The 22555-nt window shown below is 42.6% G+C and overlaps 1 protein-coding gene across 10 annotated transcripts in view; it reads left to right on the forward strand.

The window, feature by feature from the left end:
• The window catches only part of AGAP1 (ArfGAP with GTPase domain, ankyrin repeat and PH domain 1), a 476005-nt gene that overhangs the window by 437603 nt on the left and 15847 nt on the right, over positions 1–22555 (forward strand). For all 10 annotated transcript variants that reach the window (XM_056536385.1, XM_056536386.1, XM_056536384.1 and 7 more), the window contains 3 exons: positions 3723–3877; positions 4269–4359; positions 5931–6153. In XM_056536385.1, the coding sequence (XP_056392360.1) occupies positions 3723–3877; positions 4269–4359; positions 5931–6153 (469 nt within the window). The remainder of the gene's footprint in view (positions 1–3722; positions 3878–4268; positions 4360–5930; positions 6154–22555) is intronic.

The following is a 22555-nucleotide window of genomic DNA, read 5'->3' on the forward strand; positions in this document are numbered from 1 at the left end:
CCCCCCCACCAAATCATGTTACCTGCGAGTGCTGTTCTTCTTCCCCCACCAAATCATGTGACCCGCCAGCGCTGTTCTGCTCCCCCCCCAATTAATTATCAGCCCAGCGGGGTACTACTCACATGTGTCACCGCGCAAACACTGCCTTCCTCTTCTTTGTTGGGAGACGCCGGCGCTGGAACTCTATACTGTACGCCAGTGGTCTCCAACCTGCGGACCTCCAGATGTTGCAAAACTACAACTCCCAGCATGCCCGGACAGCCAACGGCTGTCCGGGCATGCTGGGAGTTGTAGTTTTGCATCAGCTGGAGGTCCGTAGGTTTGAGACCACTGCTGTACACTGTATCCCTATTCCCGAGCTGCAAAAGATAAAGAAAATAAACTTTAACTTACCTACGTCGGCCTTATGCTGGGGACTGGAACGTCGGATAGCCGTCAGCCTATCACCGGCCGGAGCGATGTCCAGCTGGCTTCTTACATGACAGTGGGCTCAGCCTATCACTGGTCGGGGCGGGACATCGCTCCGGCCGGTGATAGTCTGTCGGCTATCCGACGTTCCAGTCCCCAGCATAAGGCCGACGTAGGTAAGTTAAAGTTTATTTTCTTTATCTTTTGAAGCCCGAGCATAGGGATACAGCGTACAGCAGTAGTCTCAAGCCTGCGGCCCTCCATCTTTTGCAAAACCACAACTGTCAGCATGCCCGGACAGCCGTTGGCTGTCCGGGCATGCTGGGAGTTGTAGTTTTGCAACATCTGGGGGTTCTGCAGGTTGGAGACCACTGGCGTACAGTATAGAGTTCCAGCGCCGGCGTCTCCCAACAAAGAGGAAGAGGGCAGTGCTTGCGGGTGACATGTGAGTAGTACCCCGCTGGGCTCATAATTAATTGGGGGGGGGGAGCAGAACAGTGCTGGCAGGTCACATGATTTGGGGATGGGGGAAGCAGAAGAGCACTCGCGGGTCACATGATTTGGGGTGGGGGGGGTGAAAGAAATACCGTTATATACCGTGGAACCACCATAAGTTACAAAAATACTGTGATACACATATTGGTCATTCATGGATGTGGATATGTCCAGGAACAGCTCAGCTGCCATGTAATGGGACATCACAAGAGAAGCTTAAAAGTGCAGCAGAACATGCTTTTGAGTTCCAGAAAATACACAAATAATTGTAGGAAACATATTTTTAGTTCGGGCTGTTAAAGTCATTGGAGCCTGTGCAAGTATATGCACCTATACGTCCACCTCCCAATATGACAGGTTACTGACATACACCCAAAGCATTAGGGCACAATCATGTTGTGAACAAGCCTTTAAACATTCTATCCATACTAGGAACTATTAGGGGTATTCCAGGGAACTGAACTTTTTAGACACTTATCCCCTAGCCACAGGATAGAGTATAAGTGTCTGATTGTGGCGGTTTGACCACTGGGACCCCCATGATCTCCTGCTACTCTACTGATTTCCTGCTACTTACACTTCCTCAGAGCACTTTTCTGGACAGACTCAAGTGATGGCCTGCTCAGCCAATCGCCAGCGGAAGTGATGTCCCACCTCAACCAGTGATTGGCTGAGAGGACCAACACTTGTGCTTGTCCTGGAGGCCGGAGTGCGCCGAGGACATGTAAATAACTCCAGAAAGTTAAACAGATTTGTATATTACTTCTATTAAAAAAATCTTAATCCTTTCAGTACTTATGAGCTGCTGAATTTTAGTTGTTCTTTTCTAAGTGCTCTCTGATGACACCTGTCTCGGGAGCTGTCCAGGATAGAAGCAAATTCCCATAGCAAAACTATTCTACTCTGTGCAGTTCCTTAGACAAGCAGAGATGTCAGCAGAGAGCACTGTTTCCAGACAGATAAGAACAACTCAACTTCAGCAGCTGATAATTATTGGAAGGATTAAGATTTTTTAATAGAAGTGATTTACAAATCTGTTTAACTTTCTGGAGCCAGTTGATCTAAACAAAAAAGTTTTTTCCTGGAATACCCTTTTAATAAAAGATAGCCTTCACAGATATGGTAATATGTTCTGCAAGCCTGTAGAAGGTATGTGCATTATATGTTTCTAATCATATAAATGCAGCTTATTCTTGTTAAGTTACCATTAGTAAAATAAATTCTTGGTATATATATACTGTTTAGAGATGAGCGAACTTACAGTAAATTCGATTCGTCACGAACTTCTCAGCTCGGCAGTTGATAATTTATCCTACGTAAATTAGTTCAGCCTTCAGGTGCTCCGGTGGGCTGGAAAAGGTGGATACAGTCCTAGGAAAGAGTCTCCTAGGACTGTATCCACCTTTTCCAGCCCACCGGAGCACCTGAAAGCTGAACTAATTTATGCAGGATAAGTTATCAACTGCCGAGCCGAGAAGTTTGTGATGAATCGAATTTACTGTAAGTTCGCTCATCTCTAATACTGTTGTATACAGAAGAACAACTTAATTGGGAACATTTATAAAGCCACGCAGAAATTTGCGCCTTTTGAGGATATTTACCAGTCGTGCCAGGTTTTGGGCAGAACGAGGACTGGAAGGGGGAGAGACTATGCATGTGTGTGCTCCTCACATGCAACTTTAGGGCCAATTTGTGACACTAAAAGTAGCAGACTACACCAGCTGATCTATGCTGTCACAACATCCTAGAAGGCCTAGTTCCCACACACGTAGTTACAGGCTCATCCAGGGCTTACTGCTAAAGAGGAGATTTTTTTAATTCTTATTTTGCCTGCAATTTTTCAATATGAGGAATAAAAAGTTATGAGCAGGAACGCAATTGCCAGTGATGATCATAATATTGGCCATCAAAACTGTATACAGTATAGTTCAGAATAATTCCTGAGGATGTCACCCTCTGCTAACTCTGTATAGAGATACGTCACTCTCAAAATAGTTGTGGGTGCAGTAGTAGGGAACCCAATCCTTTAACCATATGTAGATAAAACTTTGCACACCACTTGTGAATTGAATCAAGGTAGCTTTATTTGCAATCCCCCAAAATTAACCAACCAATCAACCAATCAAAATTAAAGTATAATATATACAGAAACAAGGGATCCTGAGGAATCATAGAAATAGGTAGGTGTAAAGCCATACAACAGCCTATTGAAACACATCCATGGATGTGTTTCAATAGACTGTTGTCTGGCTTTACACCTACCTATTTCTAGGATTCCTTATGATCCCTTGTTTCTGTATATATTATACTTTAATTTTGATTGGTTGTACATAGACAGCAATTCTTTCTTTTTCTTACATGTCAATTTGATTCATTTATGTGGTACTTATGATTTCCGTCAGTCCCTGTAAATTTTCCTTAATTTCCACATTATTAGACATGTTTTTACATTTCTATTTATGTACATGTAATTTTTAGGCCTGATGAAGGTCCAGTGTGGACCAAAACATCATTAATTTTTTGGGATTGCAAATAAAGCTACCCTCTGCTAACTGTTATGCTGCCTTTGGTGATACAGATTTCATCAAATGTCCATCATATACACTATGAAATATAATCTTTACATATCAATTAAACAAAAAAGTATAAGTAATAAAATTTGTAATGTAACTATAAGTTTTTACAAAACATCAGTTGTATGACTGGTACAGTAATGGCTCTTCAGTGAGTCCTAGCCCTGGACTGACCATATTTATGTGAATACGTTTCTGTTGACTATGTTATGCTTATCTATTATTTCCCTTATTCTTATGTTTCAGAACAAGAGGAAAACTTTGAGTTCATCATTGTGTCTCTCACTGGCCAAAGTTGGCATTTTGAAGCTACAAGTTATGAAGAAAGGGATGCCTGGGTACAGGCCATAGAGAGCCAAATTCTTGCCAGTCTACAGTCGTGTGAAAGTAGCAAGAATAAGGTAAGTTTCCATTGGCAATCTGCAAAATAATAAGTAGCATGGTGCCAGATATGTGCCAAAAAGAGACCAGATATTATGAGATTGACCCGTGGGGTTACCATATCAATGAACAAGAAAAATGAAGTTGTTATATGTATTAGAGGTGTCTATTTTGTGTTTTACAAAACCATTGAAAACAGACAAGCCTCTCACACCTTAGCAGCCTGTGTAGAGGGGGTCTGCACATCACTTGGATCAGGTGTTAATTAAGTAAATTCCGGAAGTTCGTCCACTTTGATGTGCCGGGATGTGTTTTGTGCCGTCCCTCTAATTGCTTACATTCTATATAGGTTGGCTTTGCAGAATGCCCTTGCTCAGTAGTCTGACCCCTTTTTCTTGTTCGCTCTTTTAGTCCCGTCTCACCAGCCAAAATGAGGCTTTAGCTCTACAGTCGATTCGCAACCTACCAGGAAACTCACATTGTGTGGATTGTGACGCACAAAGTAAGTATATATCTCCAGAGACTCTAAGATGAACTACCTTACTGTTCTGCTACAATATTAGCTAGGTATACAGTAAGTGGGGCTTCTTAACCTCTCACATACTCCCAGTACACAGTCATCAGCTACACTAACTTGTCTACCCTTCTGATGGACCTTAGACATTGTGGAAGTCAAGCTTTATTTATCATCTTCTGACTTAATGCACTGTTGTGTCATTCTCTGTTCACATTAACTGTTCAGACCTATTTGACTCATCCACTTTGGTCTGTTTGGTTTGATTAAAAAAAAAAATAAGACACCGTACAGATTTAAGGGGTATTACATGATTTTTTTTTTCTCTTCGCCTTTTTGCCTATGATGCCAAGTTATAATACTGTGTAATGTGCTTCTATTATCCCCATGCCCACTTTGTCCTGTTGTCAAGCACAGGACCCAAACCCAGAAGTGCTGTAGGACCCACCTTTTTATGTTACTGTTGTCTCTGACCTTTCCCACCATTTCATAGGGCCAGAGACAATGGGCCTCATTTACTAAGAGTTTCGTGTTTTTACTAGTGGTAAAAGTTGTTTCAGACTTCAGCTTTTTCTATGTGGATATTTCCAGCCATTTACCACTGGATTTTCTGTGAATTCAATAGTAAATCGGTCGGGTTGTGGCCGAACACGCCCCCTTTTCGGCTTTTCACAGTGCAATGTTGGGTTTGTTTTATTTTCTAGGCGCACACTGTCACACACTGGCGCAGACATGTCTCAGACACTCTGCTCCAAAATAACCAGACAAAGACCGGTCGGTTTCAGCTTAGTAAATGAGGTCCAATATGTCATAAGGTTTCCATGCTGCAGTGGGTGGATGGATAGCATTACTTCATTAAATCCCCCCCCCCCCCAACCTGCTATCCACCCCACTGCAGCATAGACACACTCCCTGGAGACCATGTAACTTATGACATATTGGCCCAGATTTCTCAAACTGTGTGAGAGAAAAAGTGGAGAGATTTTCCCACAGCCACCAATCACAGCTCAGCTAACGAGCTGTGGTAAAGTGAAAGCTGAGCTGTGATTGGTTGTTATGGTAAAATCCCTCCACTTTTTCTCTCACACAGTTTGATAAATCTCGGCCATTGTCTGTGGCCGCATAGAATGCTGGGAAGGTCAGCGACAACAGCATAATGAAAACTCCTTGTACTACACCCCTTCTGGTTGTGGTTCCAGTGCAGGAAAACTGAACAAAATTGCACACAAAGGGTTTTCTATTAATATCATCTAAAATGTGATAGAGAAAAATTGTAAAAGTTGTTTCTCTGTCATATTGCACATATTGGCCACTTGGTTTTTACCTATTTCACTTGTTTTTGACCACTCGGCATACTACCTGCCCATGTGAATACATGCTGGGAGTTGTAGTTATGCAACAGCTGGAGGCACACTGGAAAACTCTCTTCTAAGGAAGCTTGTTAGTGAGAAACAAGTTTTAAAAAATATTACCTTTTTTTTTTTCATTTCGTCCTGTCAAACTGATATTATTGTGGTTGAGTGTAATGTGTATTCAGTCTACGTTCCTGATCTCCATAGATCCAGACTGGGCCAGCCTGAACCTTGGCGCTCTGATGTGCATAGAATGTTCGGGGATTCATCGCAACCTGGGGACTCATCTTTCCCGCGTCCGATCTTTGGACCTTGACGACTGGCCTCCTGAGTTAATAAAAGTCATGTCTGCCATTGGAAATGAGCTGGCAAACAGTGTGTGGGAAGGAAGCAGTCAAGGCCAAGTGAAGCCATGTTCAGAGAGCCCCAGGTTAGTGTCATTATTAATGTACTGAGAAAAAAGTTTGGCCTATTAATTTCGGACAACTTTCCTGGTCTATATTTCCCTTTCTATTTATTTTTTTTTCTGGCCAAAAAAGTGAACAGATGCAACATTCTTTAGATAAAAAAAACAAAAAACTGGTGTCTTAGATGACCACACCTTGTTCCACAGTGTACACAACAGTAAGGTGCAACAAGTTGGGGATTTGTCTTGCACTCAGCTTTGATTGGTTAGTCTCAAACAATGTATAGACACGCCCCCTACTGGTAATACACCCAAACATGTTTTGGTAAAATGAAAGGCGTCACTACAGAGTACACTTGGTCGTACAAAACACTACGCCTCATATGGCTCTTAAAGGGGAACTCTGCTGCTCAGCAGATGGAACAAACTGTTCCGAACGCTGGAGCCGGCGCCGGGAGCTCGTGATGTCATAGCCCCGCCCCCTCATTATGTCACGCCCTGCCCCATAGACTTGCATGGAGGGGGCGGGGCGTGATGTCATGAAGGGGCAGGGCTATGACATCATGAGCTCCCGACTCCAGCGTTCAGAACAGTTTGTTTCAAATGCTGAGCAGCTGAGTACCCCCTCAAAATTAAAATGCAAAACTGAAAATTGGCTGTGTCTGTGGCTGGGGATAGCGAATACTCAGAATCGGAGCAAAACTTTTGACTTGTCCTGCAGCATGTCAAGAGGGATTTTTTTTATAATAAAAAGACACACTTTATATTTATTAAAGAGCGTTTTTCTTAATGCATTTGGCATATTTTAACAGTTTGACAGTGAAGAAACAAAATCCTCATATTTAAAAAAAATAATAATCTGACCTAAACGAATGTTCTTTGAAGACAAAAATTTTACCGCTGTAAAATATGACACATCAATTACAATACTAGGCGCAAACTGTTACTAAATGTGGACCGATGATTCTTCTCAGCATCTAGTTCTGACGTCTTTTACTCCTTCAGGTTTCAAGAATATGAATAAAGCTATTTCACCATCTTTTGGTGCGATCAATAAATGCATTGTTGCTATTATCCTTTACTACCTTTATTGTTGTGTATTGAGATTCTTGACGGTACCAGGGACAGCAGCCATGTCTTCTCCCCATTACATTCCACTTTTTTATATATATTTTTTTGCTTTTTAAAGGGTTTATTGGGACTCTAGCAAGATATAAAAATGTTGCTTTATACAGCTTATATAGGTTTGGGATGTATTATTGTTATGTTTAGGGTCACAACTGTTTGTATCCAAATGCAGCATGCAGAAAGTATAGTGTTTTTCTGCCATTTTTATCTAGCAGATTTTCAAAATAACTTCAAAAAACGCCTGAACAAAAGTGTAAAAAAAAATTTTTGGGGCGGAAACAGTAAACACAAAATAGAAATCTGGTCCCAAAAGTTTACTTTTTGACCCATAAACATCCTTTTTTAAATGATCACAGTCACACTTCACTGCGTACTTTCTGTATAATATAAACTTGTACATTTAAATTGTGGGTTTAAAAATATCTATCATGTTTTATTGCTGACTTAAATGGGGAAAAAAAAACACATCAAGAATTGACTTGTAAATTTTTGATGCAGAATAGAAATTTCCCATTGAAATAAATGCAATTCTGTTTTTAATATGGAATCAAATCAAAATCCACATTACAATCCACGTAAAAAAAAAAAAAAAACTTTTTATCATGCACAAGGCATTAGGGTTTTAGTATGTGTTTTCATAAGAAAGTAAGGACATTTTTATGTATTGTGAAGTGATAGTTCTTGTTATTTACTGGCGATGGCTTCCCATTGGCTGGCTCACTATAGGGAGGATCACACATGTATTTAATGGGAATTTTTCTTATAATCTAAACACCCTTGAGAAAATCTGCACAATCTCAATGCAGGATTTGACCTGTAGTGCAAATTTTGAAACGCTGCAGATTTCATATCATATTTTCTCCATTAACTTCTATTGGGAAACCAAAATCTGCAATATGCAGATTTGGATGCAGCACACTGGGGGAAATCTATCCGAAACCACCACTTTACCTTCCAGTCCTAAGGAGAAGTGCGCTTGCACACAATTCACCATTTATATTAAAAGGAACTCTCTTTCTAATAGTTTTGGCGCATCAGTGACCATCCATGCCCCACAGATGTAAACCTACATCAGCTGGCTTAGACTTCCCCTATAATTTACCTCAGTTTCTGGCATACATGAAAAACAAACAAAAGGCAAACCTAGTGCAAAAAGGTCAAAAAGAATTGCCTCAGGAGATGCACCATGTTGTTAAACGTATTGGGGGAGGTTTATCAAAACCTGTGCAGAGGAACAGTGGTGCAGTGGCACCAATCAGATGGTTTCTTTCTTTTCTAACAAGGCCTCTGCAAAATGGAAGAAGCTATCTGGTTGCTGTAGGCAACTCAACAACTTTTCCTCTGGACAGGTTTTGATCTCCCCCAATGTGTTTTTTTTTTTTTTTAAGGGAACCTGTAACGCTGAAAATGTAGTCCACGCTGCAGGAAGCATGTTATAAAGTAGGAGGAGCAAAGCAGATTGTATATTTTGGCAGGAAAGTGGGCGATCCTACTCAGTGATTGACAACTATCACTATAGGACACACTAATACACAGCTGTCAAAGACTAGGACCGCCCACTTGACTACTTAGCCCAGAATAAACAGAGATTTACATGAATAAAGGATATGTTATCCTGGAACTTTTGCCACAAAACTACTGTATATATCAATCTGCTCAGCTCCTCTTGCTCTATAACATGAGGCCTGCAGATTAGACTGCACTTTCAATATGACAGGTTCTATCTAAGTCCAATCGGGAAAGTATTATTTGGTGCAGAACAACTTTGTGTTTCAGTTAGAGAAAAGGCTGCAGTATTCCACTGTGGAAAATCCCCACATTTGTGACTTGTTTGTACTGCAACCTCCTGTCCGAAGGTGACCATATGTACGGTCAGATGTACACAGATCAGGTATGCATGGTCATGTCTTGGTCAAAATCTCAACTCTCATGACTAGTGGCCCCCTGCTCAACAGAAAGCAAAACATTCTGATCTATTGACATGGACTAGAAGCTTTAGCCTTGTAAGAGGTCTGATTGAGTATAACAAGCTTTATTCTGGTATGAATAACATACAGATACCGAGAATACAAGATTTAGTTTTTAAGTACATAAAAAATTCCCGTTGTATGTTTTTTGCCAAATCGTGCTGTTCTGAAGCGGTTACATTGTTCTTGGTATTTTGCTAAGACGTTTACGCATGCTTGCTATATTTTGACATGTTCTAGGAAATAAAATCAACAGTGACATTTAAACGTCCATTGCTGTGGATACAAGACATATATAGCTCATGTTTTGGGAGAGATATGTAGGCGGGTGAATGTGACAGGACAATGCTCTTGCTAAACTGACCCACAGACCCATCTGCTCCCCACATGTCACTTCCCCCATTAACAAGCAATTGAATTAATTAAATGCTACTCAGAGCTCGCATAACAAGCTACCGGCAGTGTCCAAATTAGCACTGATAATCAAGGATGATTTCCTTTATTATCCTGCTAAGTGGAGAGCTGGCAGCCCCCCCTCAGCCCTCTCCACGCCTGCCCTCCCCTATTTACTTACCCTGGCTCCTGTCTCTGCCAGCCAGGGTCACCTCACCTCGTTAACTCGCTGTAATCAGGACCTCATGGCTGGCTGTGATCACCATGCCCTGGTCCAGGGGCCAGCTCTTGTCTTGGCATCAACTTAACCCTTTTCAACAATGGGAAGTTTGTTCTGAAAAAAAAAGAGAGAATTTTTAGATGTCAGTCTGCTTTAGAAGCTATATATATATATATATATATATATATATATATATATATATATAATTTTTTTTATTTTTTTTTTTTATTTTTTTTTTTTTTTGCTATGACCTGGTTGCCATCTTCTGCATATGCACCTTCAGCATTCATCCCTAATCCTTCCTCTCCTTCTCGGCATCACCTTGTACGTTCCTCGGTCCCTCCTGCCACCTCCTCACTTACCTGTCTTTCCGCTCTCCTCCTGGCACTGTCTCTCTCCTCTCCCCCCTCTCTCTCTCGCTGGCTCAGCCTCAAACTGATAGATGGTGAGTGGAGGCCCTGTGGTCTCTCAGCTGAGTAATAGAGGCAGGAATTTCATTTTGCAACTGGCTGATTTAATGATCCGAAGGGTAATTAATAGGCTGATTATCTTAATGTTAAATATGTCCGGCAGCAATTACTCTGACCTCCTGCGTGTCAAGGTCCAGGCCTGGCTCTTCTTTCAATTAAGTTCTCTGGGGCTTAATGATATGAATAAGCTCCCCAGCTCTGACACTGCAGCTGCCCAGACTGTGAGAGGCTGCTGGGCTCGTGGGGAGCTTTTAATCAGAGCGTTCCCCCCTTCCCCCTCCACGGACCATCAAATTTAACAATTAGAACAAGGGCAGTTTAACTTTCTTCTCTGCCAGTTTGCTGGTACCAATCACTCCTCTCATATTGTGGTATCTTGTTCTCTACCCTCCGCTCTCTGCCCTCACAACTTGTTCTGTTGCAGCCTCTTGTTTGCTTTACCACCGTAATGTCATACCGGCCGAGTTTACTCATGGCCACGTAACTTATTGTTCTCTCCTGGTGTTTTCCTTGTTGTTCTATTTTCCTATGTACAGTTGTTCCTCTTGTCTCATGTAATTCACGTGAACGGTCTCTTATGACTCAATCCACTGTCTCGGTTTCACAGCCTCTGTCTCTCTTGGAGTTTGTATTTGTCTTTCCTCTTCCTCTCTCCTCTTCTCCAGGGTACGTTCTCGCAGCTCCGAGCTGCCGCGTCTCTCCCGATATTAATTATCTTGTGAGTGCCGCTGTTTTTCCGTTTGACAGGCTTAATTAATTGGCAGCAGCGGCCGAAAATGACAGGGCCACTAATTGCAACTCAAGGTGTATTAGAGTCAGACGGGCTGTGCCGGATCAGCGTGCCCCCGATGCTGTGCTCAGACTAGGAAGCATTGCCTGTGCCGTGTGTCATGCGTGTTGGCGTGATTGTATGTGATTGTTGCCCGTGTGCTTGTCGCACGGATCTGACATTTTGCTGCCAATAAAGTTTGGACAGCTGGATTGTCTAGGGGCAGCAGATGCTGTGTATGTGTGTAGGGAGGGGGGCTCAGACGCATTCTTTGTTAACCCTTTTATTTGCGACATGAATGTTTAAATCTGTCATTTGGCAGAGACTGGCCTTTCACTGAATTTGATACAAGTGAATGTTTTTGTGTCCAAATGACCAAAATGATGTCCATGAAGGAAAGATTATGTTCACGAGGGGCAGGTACACCAAGGATTCTTTACGACAGAAAATCTCCAGCATTTCCACCTCAAAATCAGTAATTGCGGATTTTAGATGCATTCTTTATTTTATTTTGCCGTGGACATGTAGCAGATATTGTGTTGCGGATTTTCCACTGCACAGGATCTGCAGCATATCTGATCTGTGTGAACATACTCTTAAGTGTCTGATTTTCTTGAACTTTTTTTTTCCAAATGACCTCTATGAAAGTATGTACATTTATTTATTATGCTACGTTGCTTTTTCTGCAAAAGTTGTTCCAATTATAGCAAAGTGTACAGATGACACAATCATCCAGATCATTCCCTTTGGGTAAAATAGTGTATAAGTGGGCAGCCGGCTTGTGTTCTGTATTGCTCATAAGCGTCAGACAAGCCCCAGAGCCTCTTTACTAGTCCAAGCTCTGTCTTTTCATTCAGCAGTCCCCATAATATTCATTGCTCTCTTCACCATAACTCTGTCACTTGTAGGAACCATGCCAAGTCCAACACGGAGCTCAGCTTGTCCCCCTAACAGGCTCAGTAATCGGTCCCTGTCCCTCCTGCAGTTATCTGGGGAGTAAAGAGCGGAGAGCACCAAAAAGCAGGGGCTCTGTCTGCTTTATGACTCTGTTTTTTTCACATTTACCCTCACATTTAGGCAGATATCACAGGCATTCTTGTTCTTTTCTTTTGTTTTACTAGCCTCCTCAGTCAAGTGTCTTTGTCACGTGGGCACAGTATGCCAGCCTTTCCTCTCTGCGGGAGATTGATTGCAATTTTCACCTTGATTAATTCCGACACAGGGTCCATAATGAGAAATGCCCCTATGTGTGAAATTTGTGTCCTGATGTAAAAGGGCCAGTGCCCAGGAGTATTTAACTTTTCTACCAAAATGCTGTATTCTCCGTGCTGTCAGGTTAAACAGACAGCAGCAGTACATGGCATAGTTAGGCCAAGCAATGCATCAATACGCATGTTAGATTTTAGACAATATTTTGCTACTTTATTTAGAATAGTATTTTTTTTACATCTTTTTGTAACACTGCTAAACTGGATGCATAGCGAGGTAATCTTTGCTGCAGAGACAGGTGAAATATTCTTCTGCTCCCCCATACAGATAAACAATCAGGTGACACATATGGGGCATGTAATGGGCATCTGGCTCTCTGGCTGAGCAAAACGATCACGCTGGAGCTGCCAACCGCATTGTCCACCATGCCCAATAAAGATCTGATTGACGTTAATTATCTGCTAACCTTATTACGTTCAGGATGGCATAATTAGGTCATTTTTCAGATATAGGGTTGACGGGGATAATGAGAGTGAATCGTCCTAAACCTACAATACAATTACGTGGCTGAAGGGAGATCTCAGCGCTGGTTCACATCCTGCACGTGGGATGTGGGAACCCTCTGACAAGCTGATTTTTGTCAGTTTCCGTGACTATTGTCATATAAGCCATATAAGACTGCATTCACATCTCGGTTCCCGTATCAGTTTTATTGTAAAAAAAAAAAAAAAAACACTTATGTCTCAAAACCGGACTGAACCGTTTACAACCGTATAGACCTCTCTACGGTTTTAAACCGTATACGGTTTGAAAACGGATATCCGGTTACATACGGTTTAATACGTTTTTTTAAAAAAAGTATACGGTTTTATGTTTGTCCTTAATTAAATAAAGTTCTTCTTGTTCTATTTGTGGGAAGAACTTTCGTTGTGCAAACTGCAAAACCGTATTGTGCAAACCGGATTGAACCGTACACACATACGGTTCAGTACGGTTCCCATAAAAAGAAAAAACTTATACGGGTTGTATCCAGTTTTTCATCCGAATGTAAAACCGTAGTAGGCTACGGTTTTGGAGACGGGGAAAAAATTGATAAAACCGTAAATGATGCAAAATGTACACAACCGGATGCTACGGTTGGCATACGGTTTTCTATTAAATGTCTATACATACGGTTTGCAATACGGTTCCATACGTTTTTTTCACTGAAACCGGATACGGGAACCGTATTGCAAAAACGAGATGTGAATGCAGCCTAAGTCAGGAAGTAAAAAATATTTGAAATAGATCTATAAAGCAGCTGGTTTGTCAGCCATGTGATTTAAAGGAGAGCTCTGCCATACAAGACACAATGGACCAGATTTATCAAACTGTGTGAGAGAAAAAGTGGAGAGATTTTCCCATAGCAACCAATCACAGCTCAGCTTTCACTTTACCTCAGCTTGTTAGCTGAGCTGTGATTGGTTGCTGTGGGAAAATCACTCCACTTTTTCTCTCACACAGTTTGATAAATCTCCCCAATTTTAATAACTTTGTTAACCAGATATTATTGTAAGTTACTTCACATGGAGAAGATTGGGGACAAAATTTATGAAATAAAGGGAGTCGTTTATTAACATGTTATTTATTTCCCCTGTGTGAAATGTTTGCCATTGCGCAAATCTGGGTGACTTTTGCAAAAGTCGCAACATCATGAACCAGTGCACACTGTGCGCTAAGGAACCAACCCCACAAAACTCCCACTGGATTTACCGGAGCAGAAAGCCACATACCCCAGTGAAAGTCGTATTATAAATGCGGTAAAAGCTATGTACCACTACTTCACAAAAATCTAGGCTGATTGGGGCCTTCATAAATGATCCTTAAAATGTTAGTAGGCAGAGTTCCCTAGAACAGCGTTTCCCAACCAGTGTGCCTCCAGCTGTTCCAAAACTACAACTCCCTGCATGTCCGAACAGCCAACGGCTGTCCGGGCATGCTGGGAGTTGTAGTTTTGCAACAGCTGGAGGCACACTGGTTGGGAAATGCTGCCCTAGGTTAGTGAAGAAAAATGTATCCTATGTCATAGATATGAGAAGTGCCCACATAATGTCATTGTACTGATCTATAGGAAGGATAAAGCTGAACATTTTGTCTGTGGTACTAAAAGAATTAGAAGTTATTAAAGGGGTATTCCAGGAAAAAAAAATTTTTTTATATATCAACTGTCTCCAGAAAGTTAAACAGATTTGTAAATTACTTCTATTAAAAAAATCTTAATCCTTTCAGTACCTATGAGCTTCTGAAGTTGAGTTGTTCTTTTCTGTCTAAGTGCTCTCCGATGACACGTGTCTCGGGAACCGCCCAGTTTAGAAGAGGTTTGCTATGGGGATTTGCTTCTAAACTGGGCGGTTCCCGAGACACGTGTCATCAGAGAGCACTTAGACAAAAAAGAACAACTCAACTTCAGAAGCTCATAAGTACTGAAAGGATTAATATTTTTTTAATAGACGTAATTTACATATCTATTTAACTTTCTGGAGCCAGTTGAGATATATATATAAGTTTTTTCTCTGGATAACCCCTTTAAGGCTATGTTCAGACAGTGTTCTGGGTTATGTTACAAGCAATGTATTAAGTGCTTGGTCCTTTTTTCTTACCAAAAATTGGCTGGTTGCCAAACAACATTTGCTTTAGGAAAATGAACAGATAAAAAAAAAAAAATACTAATAAATAAATAAAAAGCAGTGAAAAAGCGAGAATTCTCAGCCAGTATTTTTTTTTATTTATTTTTTATTTATTTTTTTAAATGGGCACTGTCCAATACAAAAACTTTGTATATGTTGTACATCTTGGCAAAACAATAACCTTTCTAATATACTTCATAAGAAAATGTTATTTCCTTTTTATAGAAATGATGGCTTATAAAATCATGGCTTTGTCCAAGCTGAAGCACAGGCATGGACAATGTTCAGAAAGTAAGTGAGGGTGGGCAAGCACTCTTCTTACAACATACAAAAAGTTTTTGAATCTGAAAGTGCCCATTTAAGGATTAAAATAGCTTAAAGGGGTTTTCCAGGAAATTTTTTTTTTTTTTTTTAGATCAACTGGCTCCAGAAAGTTAAACAGATTTGTAAATTACTTCTATTAAAAAATCTTTATCCTTTCAATAATTATCAGCTGCTGATGTTGAGTTGTTGTTTTCTTTCTGGCAACAGTGCTCTCTGCTGACATCTCTGCTTGTTTCTGGAACTGCACAGAGTAGAAGAGGTTTGCTATGGGGATTTGCTTCTAAACTGGGCGGTTCCCGAGACACGTGTCATCAGAGGGAACAACTCAACTTCATCAGCTCATAAGTACTGATAGAATTAAGATTTTTTTATAGAAGTAATTTACAAATCTGTTTAACTTTCTGGAGCCAGTTGATATATAAAAAAAAGTTTTTTCCTGGATAACCCCTTTAACCCCCTAAATCAACTGGTGCCAGAAAGTTAAACAGATTTGTAAATTACTTCTATTAAAAAAATCTTAATCCTTCCAGTACTTATTAGATGCTGAATGCTACAGAGGAAATTCCTTTCTTTTTGGAACACTGATGACATCATGAACACAGTGCTCTCTGCTGACATCTCTGTCCATTTTAGCAACCGTGCATAGCAGATGTATGCTAAGGGCAGCATGGTGGCTCAGTGGTTAGCACTCCTGCCTTGCAGTGCTGGGGCCTTGGGTTCAAAGGACAACAATAAATAAAGAGTTGTTATTATTATTATTATTATTATTATGACGTCAGCAAAGAGCACTGTGCTCGTGTTGTCATCAGAGAGAATTCCAAAAAGAAAATAATTTCCTCTGCAGTATTCAGCAGCTAATAAGTACAGGAAGGATTAAGATTTTTTAATAGAAGTAATTTACAAATCTGTTTAACTTTCTGGCACCAGTTGATTTAAAAGAAAAAAGGTTTTCACCGGAGTACCCCTTTAAGGACCAGGCCAATTTTCACTGTAGGACCAGAGCGTTTTTTGCACATCTGACCATCGTCACTTTAAGAATTAATATCTCTAAAACGCTTTGACCGAATATACTGATTCTGAGGCAGTTTTTTCGTGACATATTCTACTTTATTTTGGTGGTAAATTTTCGTCGTTACTTGCATCCTTTTTTGGTGAAAAATCCCCAAATTTCATGAAAATTTGGAAAATTTTGCATTTTTCTAACTTTGAAGCTCTCTGCTTGTAAGGAAAATTGATATTCCAAATAAATTATTTTTATTCACAAATACAATATGTCCACTTTATGTTGGCATCATAAAATGGACATATTTTTTATTTTTGAAAAAATTAGAGGGCTTCAAAGTAGAGCAGCATTTTCAAAAATTCCATGAAAATTGCAAAATCTGAGGGGACAGATGTTACATAACTACAACTCCCAGCATGCCTGGGCAGTCTAGGCATGCTGAGAGTTGTAGTTTGGCAACATCTGGAGGGCTACAGTTTGGGCACCACTGTAACAGTGGTCCCCAAACTGTAACCCTCCAGATGTTGCAAAACTACAACTCCCAGCATGCCCAGACAGCCTTTGGCCTTCCTAGTGGTTGCCACAGTAAAGATCACATTACTTTCACTTTTATTACCCCATCCCCCCCCACCCCGTCGTCGCTTCCCTACCTGAGCCAGGATCCAGCAGTCTGCAGCGACGATCAGCTGTTCGCAGGCATCTTCTCCTGCAGGTACCAACCTCCATATTCTCCCCATGTTCCCCGCGACATCCAGGGACAACCCACTGTCCTGCTCTGCCATTGGTCAGAATCAGTTCTGACCAATGGCATGGGATAGGTGGAGATCGCAGCACTGCGACCTCACTCCTACCCTGCAAGATGATCGGGGCTGTCACTGACAGGTCAGATCATCACTATTTTCCGGGCTGATCGGGTCACCAGAGACCCGATCAGTAGTGCTGGGCGGTATACCGGTATTAACCGGATACTGTTTTGTTTTTTTTGTCCCACGGTATGGATTTTTGCCCATACCGCTATACCGGTCTGGCCCCTCCCCCACCCTCCGAGTCAATAAAAAAATTAAACTTACCCGTAATGGGGGTGGTCCGGGCCATCCATCCTTCCTGTAGTGTCGGGCGGCATTCCGGGTGGAGGGTGAACCGGTCCGAACTGTCCTTCTTCTCCGGGGGTCCTCTTCTCCACTCCGGGCAGGCTCCGGCCTAGTACGCTGCATAGACGCCGCTACGCCGTGACGTCACTGTGCAGCGGCGTCTATGCAGCGTTACTAGGCCGGAGCCTGCCCGGAGTGGAGAAGAGGACCCCCAGAGAAGAAGGACAGCCCGGACCGGTTCACCCTCCACCCGGAATGCCGCCGGACACTACAGGAAGGATGGATGGCCCGGACCACCCTCCCCGGACGGACCCTGCAGCAACTGGGAAGGTGAGTCAGGGTTCTGGGATGGACAGGGGTCTGTATAATATACTATACCTACAATAGGCCCTCCAGCTGTTGAGGCCCTCCGGCTGTTGCAAAACTACAACTCCCAGCATGCCCGGACAGCCAACGGCTGTCCGGCATGCTGGGAGTGGTAGTTTTGCAACAGCTGGAGGCACCCCTAGTTGGGAAACACTGACCTATACTATACACTACTATATAGTCCAACATGCTGGGAGTTGTAGTTTTGCAACAGCTGGAGGCTGTAGGGTTGTTTGTTACATCTATTTAAAAGGGTACTCCACTGCCCCAGTGTTCAGATCATTTAGTTCCAAAAGCCCATTTAGTTCCGCTACGCCACCTCAATGCAAGTCTCAATGTAAAAAAAAAAATACCGTGAAATACCGTGATACTTTAGAAAAATACCGTGATACTCATTTTTGGTCATATCGCCCAGCACTACCGATCAGCCCGGAATAGCAGAAAATTGCATGTCTGAATTGACATGCGATTTTCTGCGATCGCCAACATGGGGGGGGGGGTCTCAGGACCCCCCTCGGCGTTTGCCTTGGACGCCTGCTGAACGATTTCAGCAGGCGTCCGGTTTTGCAACCCGCCCGTTGCGTGATGCGAAATTCCCACGGACGTATGAGTACATGCCTGTTCCTTAAGACCCAGGGCGCAGGGACGTACTCATACGTGCCTGGTCCCTAAGGGGTTAAAGCAGTGCCCCCAACCTGTGGCTGTTAAGGAGCCACAGGTTGGCAAATGCTTAAAGGAAATTTGCCTAAAGGAAATGTATTCTGGATTGGTACACACATAAATGCATGCAGCCTCTGTTTGTCCTATATATATTACCACTTTAACCAAAGGTATTGAACTAGTAATAATTCAGACTCCACAAAACAAAAACTGGGAAGTTAAAAGTTGATAATGGAGCTTCGTATCAGATAAAAACTGATTCAAAGTGTTTGCATGAATGAAGCAGGAGCCATCTGGTGGTGATTTTTTGTATTGCAGACATTTACACTTCATTAGTAGAAGTGTGTTTTATACTACACAAATATGGTTTAACCTGGTTAAAAAAAAAACTTCAGAAATATATATCTTCTATTATTTACATTAGTATTTTTTTTTTATATAATATACATTCTATTTCTAAGGCAGAAATGGGGAATTGTATATTTTAAGCTGTCTAAAATAGAGAAGGAAATCATGCTCACATATAGTCTCATCTAACAACATCTGTCTCTAGATCTAGACAAATAATGATATTAATGTGTACCTTAGTCTCTGTGTACATCAGCGCTGTGACTTACATTTATAAACATAAACCACAGCGCTGTGCCAAATCCTGTAGTCAACAGATCTCACTGACTTTTAATGCGATCTATTGGGTTCTGCTAAGATTTCTACTTTTTCAATGAGAATAGTAGCATTGCATGCAATACTGTGTCTCCTGTTAAGCACAATGGAACTTGTAATAAGAAATACTAACAGAGTCTTCAGCAGGACCGCCGTCAGGGGGGTACAGCCAGAACCCCAGTAAGGGGCCCGAGGTCCCAAGGGGGCCCGGCCCGCTGCATCCCCCTGCAGTGCCTGGAGGGCAGGAGTCCGGACACACATACAGATCAGCCACTGTGTCAGCCTGTCAGAACTCATGACCTCAGCTACAGCGGCACACACAGGTCATGAGACTGACAGCTGACACAGTGACCGGAGGTCCGGAGGACACAGAGACTGTACTACATACTGTAGAGACAGGACTCTCACTGCTGCCTCTACTGTCTATCTTCTCCTCACTGGTTCTGTCTCCTCCTGCTGACGGCACACAGGAACAGCTGCTCAGGGGAAGATCCCCTACACTGGGTAATAGGAGAACCTAGGCAAAGAGTCCTGCTATGTGTTAGGAGGGGACTGTATAGGGGGGCCGCTTATGTGGAGAGGAGGGGGGCTGAGAGTCGTGCTATGTGTGAGGGGGGGACTGGACAGGGGGCCTCTTATGTGGAGAGGAGGGGGGCTGAGAGTCGTGCTATGTGTGAGGGGGGGGGACTGGACAGGGGGCCTCTTATGTGGAGAGGAGGGGGGCTGAGAGTCGTGCTATGTGTGAGGGGGGGGGGACTGGACAGGGGGCCTCTTATGTGGAGAGGAGGGGGGCTGAGAGTCGTGCTATGTGTGAGGGGGGCGGACTGGACAGGGGGCCTCTTATGTAGAAAGGAGGGGGGCTGAGAGTCATGCTATGTGTGAGGGGGGCGGTCTGGACAGGGGGCCTCTTATGTAGAAAGGAGGGGGGCTGAGAGTCGTGCTATGTGTGAGGGGGGGGGGACTGGACAGGGGGCCTCTTATGTGGAGAGGAGGGGGGCTGAGAGTCGTGCTATGTGTGAGGGGGGCGGACTGGACAGGGGGCCTCTTATGTAGAAAGGAGGGGGGCTGAGAGTCATGCTATGTGTGAGGGGGGACTGGACAAGGGGCCTCTTATGTGGAAAGGAGGGGGGCTGAGAGTCATGCTATGTGTGAGGGGGGACTGGACAGGGGGCCTCATATGTGGAAAGGAGGGGGGCTGAGAGTCATGCTATGTGTGAGGGGGGGGACTGGACAGGGGGCCTCATATGTGGAAAGGAGGGGGGCTGAGAGTCGTGCTATGTGTGAGGGGGGACTGTACAGGGGGCCTCATATGTGGGGCTGAGAGTCCTGCTATGTGTGAGATAGGGGACTGTATAGGGGGGCCTCTTATGTGAAGAGCAGGGGGGCTGAGAGTCCTGCTATGTGTGAGGGGGGGGGCTGGACAGGGGGCCTCATATGTGGAAAGGAGGGGGGCTGAGAGTCCTGCTATGTGTGAGGGGGGGTTTGGAGAGGGGAGACCTGTTATAAGGGGGGGGGGTCGTTGGAGTGAAGATCTGCTGTTACTACTGTGTCAGTGAGGGGGCACTTCTCTTTTTTTTTTTTTTTTGCAATATAAGTTGTTTATTGCCTTTTAATTAAGTATTTTTTTTAAATATTTCCATAAAGGGAACCTGTAATCAGCATAGAACAGGCATTGTGATAGCGGGACACTATGAATTACACTTACCCAGTTGTTTCAGAATTATCTTAATTAAAAAAAATGCTGCCGCTAACTGGGAAACTATTCCTTGGAGCGGGTCTCAGGACTAGTTACCCAGGTTCCTGTGCAAAATATAACTGGGAAAATAGTGAAAAAACATGTTTAAACAACCACCTCTCAAAAACGGAAACATTGCGCTGGCTCCTAGATTCAAAACAAATTTGTTAAAGGAGTACTCCGATACTTTACTCCTTATCCTCTATCCACAGGACTCCTATCCCCTATAAGTGTCTGATCTCGAGGGGACCCTGCACAGCGCCCTGGTAGGGGATAAGATGTTTTGCACTGGAGTACCCCTTTAAGATTTTTTGTAACATACTTTCTGTTGCTTGCATATATATATAGAAAGCAGACACTAAATTAATGTGATTTTCTTCTTATATTATGTTGCCCGGCTTCTACCGCTTCTTCTACACACGTAGATTGGGTCCACTTTGCATATCTAGTTTGTCTGATTCCTGTCTTGTTGTCTGTAAGGTGACCATACATTGATTGTATAAGGTTTATGGCAGCCTCCCGACTCTCCAGTGCCTGGTGATGTCAGTGGAGAAATGGCTCTGGCATGCTGGATTTATACTGCCTGACCTGTTCTGGGATGGGTAAGTCGGCACCAGAGCAGTTTGGCCGCAACTACCCTTCCCCATAGGCAATAGACCATTCATGTGTATGGGGAGGTTGGAGAGATGGCTGACTATTATTCTAAATGTATGGCCCCTTTACACTTTTAGGTGAGTAGCTGGCCTTAGATCTGATTACAATACGTTACCGTGTAAGCGCTCAGTGATTGAGGATCTTATTGTATTTAAAGGGTTTTCCATTTCTCTTAAATCTCTTCTTAAGCTAAGCTTTATATTAACCCAGTGTGCTGCTTATTTTGCCCGTGCTGTGTAGAGCCCCATTCTTTGCCTCCCCCCTACCTTTTGTCCCCATCTCCCATATGAAGGCTACAAGTCCAGTGTAGCCGCAATGTCTGACATAATTGGATTCTGCATTCTAATCCATCTGTAAAGTATGCGCTGATTAAATTAGCCTAATAGATATTATTTCTTACATGACTGCATAATTCTGTCCTGATTGGTTCTCTGCTCCTCTAACAAGCTGCCCAATTTCCTGCACGCTCTCCCTCACTCGCTGATGCCATACAGATTCCGTGCCCGCTCCCTCACTACTGGGGATGGTTTACAAGGGGTGTGTTGGTTGGAAAAATAAGGAGAAAAATCGAGAGACAAAATTTTTATTTCATTTTTATTTATTTTTATCTTTTTGAGAGACTGTGTTTAGAGAGTACCAATAGGTCTATGTAGCTATATGTTTATAAGATTTCAGATCCATTATAATAGAATAATGTCTGATACATTATAACATTTATGGATTGCAGAATAAAAAACCAAGTTCAAAGCACCTGAAATACATGGATAGACTGGTTGTCTTCTGATCACAATAGTGTGGTGTTTGTATGACTTTGTGTCAATGATCAGTTGCTGCCACGTGACTTCTCGTGACTGCTGAGCTTAAAGGGGTTATCCAGGATTAGAAACACATCGCTGTTTTCTCCCAAAAACAGCACCACACCTGTCCTCAGGTTGTGTGCTATTACAACTCTGTTCTTTTCATTTCAATGGTTAGCTGTAATACCTAACACAAACTGAAGACAAGAGTGGTGCTGTTTTTTTAAGAAAGCAGCTATTTTTGTAATTTTGGATAACTCCTTCAGGGTATGTTCACAGTTTTCGCTATATATACTTACTAAAGAAGTGTC

Source organism: Hyla sarda, chromosome 8 (genome assembly GCF_029499605.1).
Source record: "Hyla sarda isolate aHylSar1 chromosome 8, aHylSar1.hap1, whole genome shotgun sequence".
NCBI classification, from domain to species: Eukaryota; Metazoa; Chordata; class Amphibia; order Anura; family Hylidae; genus Hyla; species Hyla sarda.